Source organism: Furipterus horrens, unplaced genomic scaffold (genome assembly GCF_987537825.1).
Source record: "Furipterus horrens unplaced genomic scaffold, mFurHor1.1.pri manual_scaffold_1, whole genome shotgun sequence".
NCBI lineage: Eukaryota > Metazoa > Chordata > Mammalia > Chiroptera > Furipteridae > Furipterus > Furipterus horrens.
Window position 1 is genome coordinate 128,858,870 of NW_028327171.1, and position 8,902 is coordinate 128,867,771.

At 34.4% G+C, this 8,902-nt stretch overlaps 1 protein-coding gene across 3 annotated transcripts in view; it reads left to right on the forward strand.

Annotated features, from left to right (window-relative positions):
- Positions 1-7,141, forward strand: part of SLC35F5 (solute carrier family 35 member F5) — a 52,730-nt gene extending 45,589 nt beyond the window's left edge. For 2 of the 3 annotated variants that reach the window (XM_090279407.1, XM_090279409.1), the window contains 2 exons: positions 3,196-3,350; positions 3,845-3,947. In XM_090279407.1, coding sequence (XP_090135533.1) covers positions 3,196-3,350; positions 3,845-3,920 — 231 coding nt within the window. In that variant the 3' untranslated portion in view covers positions 3,921-3,947. Of the gene's footprint in view, positions 1-3,195; positions 3,351-3,844; positions 3,948-6,290 lie in introns of those variants that run through there. The other variant, XM_090279411.1, reaches the window with a different exon arrangement.
- Positions 7,142-8,902: the final 1,761 nt, after the last annotated feature.

The following is an 8,902-nucleotide window of genomic DNA, read 5'->3' on the forward strand; positions in this document are numbered from 1 at the left end:
CAGACCACCCCGTTCTTCACCAACCCAGCCACTTAGTTCAGCCAAACCATTGAGTCTCAGGAGGCAGCAATGCAGACAGGATTAAGTGAGGCCTATGCATACAGATAATCACTCAGGTAATGAGATTGTAGGCTTATGCCCTTTGAAAACAGAAAACACATGTTAATTTATGTAACATAACCCACATACAAGTCTCTAAATCTGTAGGACTGTCTTATCGGAAGGAAAATCCTTGTCCTTCTAATATTCACTGAACTTGCATTTCTATTCTTTATATTTTTATTCCCCCCCCCACTAAAAAATTTTCTGTTTGTTTGTTTTTCCACTACAGTTGTCTCACTTTTTTTCCCCCTCTTGCTTCCCTGCACCCTGCCCCCCCCCACAGTCAGTCCCCACCCAGTTGTCCATGTCCATGGGTCATTCATACATGTTCTTTGACTAGACCCTTCCCCTTCTTACCCCTTCTCTCCCTCCCATCTCCCCCTTTGTTACTGTTAGTTTATTCCTTGTTTACATACCTCTGGTTCAATTTTGCTCATTTGTTTGTGTTGTTCATTAGTTTCCTGTAACAGGTGACAGCATAAGGTAATTTTCTTTTGTTGCCTGGCTTATTTCGCTAAGCATAATTCTCTCTAGTTCCAATCATGTTGTTGCAAATGGTAGAAGTTCCTTCTTTCTTTCAGTACTTATTCATTGTCATTTTCCCCCTTTGTACTCGTGTTCCTCTCTGTCTCTCTGTTTCTTCATCTTCTTAAAGCAGACCCTTTAGCATCTCTTGCAATGCTGGTTTGGTGGAGATGTATTCTTTTAGCCTTCTTTTGTCTTGGAAACTCCTTATTTCACCTTCCATTTTGAATGAAAGCCTTGCTGGGTAGAGTATTCTTGGTTGTAGGCCTTTGTTTTTCATTGCTTGGAATATTTTTTGCCATTCCCTTCTGGCTTGTAGTGTTTCTGCTGAGAAATCTGATGATAGCCTTATTGGAGCTCCCTTGTATGTTATTAGTTGTTTCTCTCTTGCTGCTTTTAGGATTCTCTCTTTGTCTTTGAATGTTGGCATTTTAATTATGATGTGTCTTGAAGTGGGCCTGTTGGGGTTCATCTTCATTGGGACCCTCTGTGCTTCCTGGACTTGCGTGACTCTTTCTCTCGTCATGTTAGGAAAGTTTTCTGTCATTAGTTTTTCAAAGAGGTTTTCTATCCCTTGCTCTTCTTCTTCTCCTTCTGGAATTCCGGTCACGTTGTGATGTAGCGGCCTTTTCTGTCTCTCCGTGGTTATAAGACTTCTCTCCAGCTGGTGTTCGGTTCGTTATTCCAGATGATTTCTCCAAAATTACATTGTAAATCCAGACTAGTTCTAGGAGGAAGTTAGTGTAGCTTCCACTTACTCCTCCGCCATCTTGTTTCTCCTTCATGGGGTTTTTTAATTCTATTAGCCAACCATGTTTATATACAGTTTCTGAAATTTTAGCATTTATTAATAATACTTATTGTGCTTAAAGCAAAGAGATTATTTTCACCTATTTATAAATGATATTTTGTATTATTAGTCACCATCCCTGATTGTATTCAGATTTGTATTCAGATATATTTAAGAATTAGACATTTTTTTTGTTTATGTAGGCAATTTTCTTTGTTAATAAATGTTAAATGATTTTAAAAAGTTGTCTTTATAGCTTCTTGAAAATCAAATTAGAAGTTTTTTTTATTATGTGGTAACACATAACTGCATTGTTAAACGTGAAATTTGCCTTTAAAAGTCATTAGGGTTTTACCTACTTTTATAGAGTTTGCTTTAATTGTAAAATGGGATTTTTAGTTGAATATTCATGAAGTCATTCTGTCAACTAGATCTCCAGTTTTAACTCATTAGTCTTAAGTTTTTCATACTTTTCTGGTCTTGGGTCATTTTAAGTGCATCATGGTTTTTCTAGATTATTAATTAGGCTGGCAAATGTTCGAAGAATTTGTTATACCAGTAATTTTATGAGAACATGAAGGCTTTTTATTTTCTCTTACTGGCTGATCTTTCCTGGGTGTTCTTAGGCTTGCTCAGCCTGTATGTATGCACCATACAAGCAGGAGGTGCGTGTTAAAAGTTGTCAGTGATAACTCATGTCTTACACATTGTGAGTCCCTCATAAAAACATTATTCTCACAAAAACCCCTTTGCTCTAATGGTGCTATGAAATGAGATAGTGTATGTTTCCCACCAGAGGGAGTCTTGTATGTGATTCTAAACCTTGTTGTTTTTTTTTTACCCTTTAAGACGACAAGCACTGTTTTTCTCCCCTATTTTAAAGACTGGAGTTGCTATTTTTGTCATTATTTTGAAATCAAACCATCATTGTGTTGTAGCTAAGTATCAGTAGTAGTGCATCAGCTCAGGCTTCTCTTACAGAATGTTTTTTTTATCTTCATTGAAACTAGGTGGTAAAGGTAAACTACTAAGAGAGAAGAATGATTTTTTTTTTTTACGGTAACTTTATGGTATCTCTTATTTTCACTTTCTTGACAATTCTGATACAATGATGGATTGGCGGGTCGGAAAGTGTTTCAATTTATAGTTTTTACTTTAATTAGTCATAATTTCCTTTTAAATTTTTTCATTTATTACTAGACAGCAAGCTTGTTTTAAGTGTAAAGGTTAGAGTTTGTTGCAATTGTTAATAAAAGGTTTATAAAAGTTGCAGTTAAGAGTTTCATCTGTTTTTAATACTGTCACGAAAAGAACTGGAACAACACAACATATCACAACTAGAGCATAACATGTTTGTTTAATGTGAGTTTCTGACAATGACTTCAGCAACTGAAGGGAGAGCTCAACTTGAGAAAAAGCGGTGATCAGTAAAGAAAACATGGACAACATGATGTGTAACACAAAAACTTAAAGTTTCATAGTTCTGTTCTTGGCATACTTAGCCTAGAAATGAAAAGCGGGCCTTCCTGGCTTTCCTTTCGGCTGTTTTCCAAGTGAGAAATATTTTTGTTGGTAATTTAAGCAAGTAGTTAGTATGTTGAAGTCCTGAATCTTTATATTTAATAATAATTTATTAGTAATGTATTGTTAGTGCTTAGTATTATTTTCTTGGTATTTTATTTTATTCCTGCATCTTTTCCTGAATGGAGAACTTATATTAAAGGAGAAAACTATCTTCATGATAACTGTGGGTTTTTTCTCATATCTCTTATTTTTAGGTGCAGTTTTCTTGGTTATTTTTTGCAGGCGCTGTTCCTGTGTTTTTATCTTTTTTTATTGTAACTCTCCTATGCCATTATAATAATTGGGATCCTGTGATGGTGGGACTCAGAAGAATTTTTGCCTTTATATGCAGAAAACATCGAATTCAGAGGTAGGTGTAGTTATAATATATATTTTTAAAAGATAATTTTTGTTACATAAGCTGGGAATCATATGCTGGCCTAGCTTTTAGAGATTTTGTGAAGATTTATAAATGTACTGTGCCAGGTAAAATTAAAATAATTTATTCAGATTATTTGGGTGATAAGATAGTTTTTTCTTCACAACTACTTTTTTTAAAAAGTATTTTGATTCACAGGTAAAACCAAAGTTTTTACTGTTTGCTATAACAGATTTAAATGTAGAAAACTTTTATTGGTTTGAATAAAATTCATAATAAAATATAACATTGCCTTAAATTTTTTTCAATATTTTTCAAGAGAGAAAGCTTTTCACATTCTGTTATAAAAATGACTTGGGACAAGTTATTGGGAAATTTTTCCCTAGTCTTAGTTCTGACCACACAGCTTCAGACATTTGAAGAGATCATTTTTAAGGGTTCCTTTCAGCTCTAAAGCTCTTCTTAACTATTGTTTTGTTTTAAAGGGTTCCAGAAGACAGTGAACAGTGTGAGAGCCTTATTCCTATGCATGGTGTTTCTCAGGAGGATGGAACTAGTTAGCTGTTGTCAGTAGTCCAGGTTTGTATGTTTGCTGGCATTAGCATTGACTAAGGTTCTGATTTTTGTATTGCTTAAATACAGAAATGAATTTCCATAATTACTTGTTTGAGAGTTTATTCCTATGCATGGTGTTTCTCAGGAGGATGGAACTAGTTAGCTGTTGTCAGTAGTCCAGGTTTGTATGTTTGCTGGCATTAGCATTGACTAAGGTTCTGATTTTTGTATTGCTTAAATACAGAAATGAATTTCCATAATTACTTGTTTGAGAGTCAATACAGCTTAAAGGCTAATGGAGTCAAAGTGCCTAAATTTCAATTCTAGTTTCTCCGTGTATTAGCTGTGTGACTTTATATAAGGTTCTTAATGTCTGTGCCTCAATTTCTTATTTGTGAAATGGGGTTATAATAGAACCTCTTTCATAATATTGTTAGAAGTATTAAATACTTCATAAATTTGAGGTATGTACAATATTAGTGCCTGACCCAAACTAAGTGATTCCAAATTTTAACTATCACCTTTATTCATGCTAAGATCATACTTCAGAAACATAATTTTTTCCGAGTATAAAATTCAGAAAAAAATGTAATACATTGGTGTATAGTCAGTCTCTTTCTGTGCATGTGTGTGTTACCATAACTGTTATAATGTATATCCTTATTTTCTGACTATGCTTTTTCACTTAACGTTTCAAGAAATGTTACCTTTTATGTTTCTTACATGACAAAGTACCTGATATTTTATATTTCACTGAGTGAATGCTTGAAATATATATGACATATGTCTTTTGCAGGTACGAAAGCAATTGTTTATTTAGAATGAGAGATCACAATCAATTAGTGAAAGTCTGGAGATTCAGGCCCCTTTCCTCTGAGATAACTTTAGGCAATTTAGGTAGAAATATTTCCAGATTGCAACTGGGGCTCCCCTCCCGACCTAGGACATTGAAAAACTCCTGTCAGCTCCTTGCAATCACACTGACCTTGAAGCTTCAGTAAATACTTCATGATAAATTCATATTTAAAATAAAGCTAATTGCCTTGGTTTTGTGTTTTTCTGTGATTAGTCATTTTTCCCTCTGCTGTGCTGGTTATATCTAACCTCATTTCAGAGTTCTACAAGATTCCTTATACAAAGCAGCTACTCCTACTCTGCACCAGCCATCCTGCTTTCATTCTTTTCCCATTCTCGGGAGTCACTTAAAACTCTTGAGTCAAGTCTTTTGGTATTTTTCTCCCTCACACTCTTAAGTACCATGCTTATATTTCTGTTTCTTGATTTCTCAGTTTTAGGCATACTCAGTTGATTTTCCCACTATGGTAAGTGAAGATAGATTATTTTCAAGTGTCCCTGTCCTCTGCTCCCACTGTACTTGCCTGTTTTCCAAAACTGTATCATTCCTTCCTCCTCATGAGTCCAGTATAGTTGTTGCATAATTTTGGATAGAGTTATAATCAGTATTTACATTGTTATGACTATACAAATACTACTTTTACCTGAGCCATATAGGATTGTGCTTATTTCCCCCATCCAGAGACCCTCATAGTTACTACCTTTTCTTAGGAAATAAACCTCAAATTTTCTCCTGGGACAGAGCAGAGCACCATCTATGAAAAATAAGGGGAAACAGCTGAGTGTCTTAACTGCTTTTTCTATAAAGTTTATAACAATCTGCTTGTTTTTAGTTGAGTCTTCACTTTAGAGAACTATCTGGTCATATTTCTTTATCGCTAAGTGTTAGCTGCTGTTTTCCTCTCTCTGCCCTTCTCTTTGTCCATGCGGTTTATTTCTTTTTTAAAAACCCCTTTATTGCCTTTTTCACTGAGGTTTTTGGGAAAGAGTGGAACTAAATATGTGTTTATTTGACATCTTTAAATTAAAAAACATACACACAGTTATTCTTTAAGGCTTTTTATTGTTGTCACTTAGCATTTTCCCTCCCTAGTATGTGTGCATTATTCTCATACATGCATGGACACCCCCTACACAGGGGAAGTTTCAGTATTTTTGGAAGTGAGAGCTGGTTAAGGGGAGATAGTAAAGGCTAAAGAAAGTGTACTACAATAAAGTAGGATAGGTTGGGCAGGAGTCTGTTTCAACGGGGGTAATTGTGAAATATGCCATGATTAAACTTTCTGCATGATCTTTGAGTAGTATTGCATATAAGCCTTTGATATGGCTCTAGAACTCACTTTCATGAGTTCTCAGTATTCACCTCAAATTCAAATATCCAATTATATATCATTTATATAGACATATACTGTGTTTGATATATATTTTAATGTTAATTTTCTTTTTAAAATATAAATGATAGAAAATTAAAGCTACAGCAGTTTTTACCTAATGATGATTTTGTGTTTGTTTTGTTTTCAGCTTGACAATGGAACATTATATAGCGAAGAGACAATCTCTGGAAAGATTTTGGAGAAAAATGTTTCTGTGCCTAGTCTGAAAAATAACAGTTTCAGTTCTTTGGAACTCTAAAGTATACTTTCCTCATATTGGTTTTTTTCATTTTCATAATGAAGTACTTTGCTGTGTAGCTGTGTGTATATCACTATAGTTATAGGAAGTTTCAGTCCACAGCCCATCTAAAGGACCAACCTGCCTTACACATCTCAAGAAATTCAGCTAATGAAATAATTTGAACTAATCAAGGGATAAAATCCTAATGTTTTGGAGACTATCCTCACTTATTATTTGTTAAATGCTGGACTATATTATGAAAATGTTTTTAAGAAATCATTTAGTATATAGATCAGTATTTCTTACAGGTAAAATGCTAAATTAAGCTGCCTATAATAGGTACAGATTATATTTTTGATTTTTGTAGAATATTGCAAATTAACACAAAAAATTTTAATTTATGTAGAAGTATGTTCATGCAAATTTGGTTGGACTTCGGAAAGCATATTTGAGAAAAGATGTGGTTCACTTACACTACATTATCCTTTATTATCCTTTCATAGCATTAGGTGCCTTGTATTTTAAATCTGTGACAAACCATGACAAATTTTTAAAGAGGAAATACTGTAAAATGAAGAATCATGTATTTCTAAATGATGTATTGCTGTAAATTTAATTGATAAAGCTCTGCTTAATTTAGAGTTTTGAAGAAATATTCTCTCTTCAGTTAAGACATTTTCATAATGGAATGATTTAAATTGAAGTGATAAAGAGTATTATTAAAATAAAATGTTTATATATTTGTGTATTATAGATTATCAGTTGGTTTGTGAGTTTTTTCACATATAAATGTGCCCAATTACTATAGAACTGGATGTCTCTTCTTTAAATAATTCAACTTTTTTTAATGGATAAAATACGAAAGAAGGAAGGCAAGAAGAAATTCTGCTTTAAAACTTACATTTGAATTTTTCCTCTACCAAGCTTAAATTAAATATAAAACACTCCTAATTTTAACTCTTAAACTTAGATCTTATACATGTATCCTTTTTATGCAGCTACTCCTGAACTCTATTCACTGTAGACATCAGGATGCACATACGAGGTCTGTCCAGAAGGTACCCAGCCATGTAATATGAAAAATAGAGACATTTATTGAAGATGATACAAGATACAAGAAACATTGTACATAAGACAAAGATGCCTCAGTCCCCTTCAGAGTAGGCACCTTGGGACTGCACACAGTTCTCCCAATTGCCATTAGCTGCCCCCTCATATTTTCCTGAATCTTGTCGACAGTCTGAAATCTCTTTCCTTTCAAAAGTCATTTTAGTTTTGGGAAAAGTCAGAAGTCACAGGATGCCAAATCTGGGCTGTAGTGCGGATGAGTCACCTGGGTGATTTGATGTTTTGCCAAAAAAACTCTATACAAGATGTGATGCACAAGCAGGCACATTGTCATGATGAAGCTGCCAATCACCAGTTGCCCACAGCTGCAGTCTTCTGAATCGTCTGAATAGTTTCTGTGGAGGAATATTAAAGCTTGCTGCAAAATTTGATGCAGATTTGTTGCTCTACTCAGTCATTTTGAATGCGACGGCCACACAGTACACATGCTCACTCAACAGTGTCTACCACCCCACTGACTAGTACAGTGAAGTCATCATTGTTCACACATGCACATTCCAGTCCACTCTCCTTGGCTGCCAGCTTACATCAATGTCATGCAAACCATTATTGTTACATTAACAATGGCTGGACTTTTTCCGGACAGACCTCGTATGTCACAGGATTCATCCAGGTTTTTGATTAATCAGAACCAATTTCTTTTTCAAGTTTGTGAAGGTAATTCATTTCTCTTCGAAATTTCTTAACATCAACTTTTTAAAAGTTCTTTTTGCTATGTTTAGCTTCAGTTTGTCTTATTGACATTCTTAAAAATGCTTTGGTGTTACCATTAGTCTAAAATGATGTTTAATCATCTTTCTGCTTGGCTTAAGAACTTTTATATTTTGTTAATTTAAAAGATTGTTTATAATATTGTACTTAAAGAACAGACAATTGTTCTCATATTTGGTGCCACCAATAATTCTTGTTAAGCTAAAAGTAATATTGATTTTGTTAGCTTGTCACAGGGTAAAGGCATATAAAGAGTGTTGACATCTAAGGAATTTTCTCCTAAAAAGAGCTTAATGAGGTAACATGTCATACAGATCATGTGTTGTCATTTGGGTAGATCTTGAGGAGGATTTCTTCTAGGCAGCTGTTCAGCTGTCTTTTTAATTGAAGAACAACCTCTGTAGAAGGAAGCACCATTAAATGGATTAACCGAAGTAAAAATTACTGCTGCTTTGCTCACCCACCTATTATCTTCCCTCAGGTTTTATTCATCTGAATGATTTTTGTATTTGGTTACTGTTGCCATAGAGTGAGCCACTGAGGACTTCTTTCTGCACCTTTGTAGTTAAGGGTACATCTTCTCAAGAAATAAAGTGGTGATAGATTACTTGCACTCTGATTACCCAGAAATCTAGGTATCCAGGCCCCAGGATCACAGCAACCATGTGACAGGCTTTTGA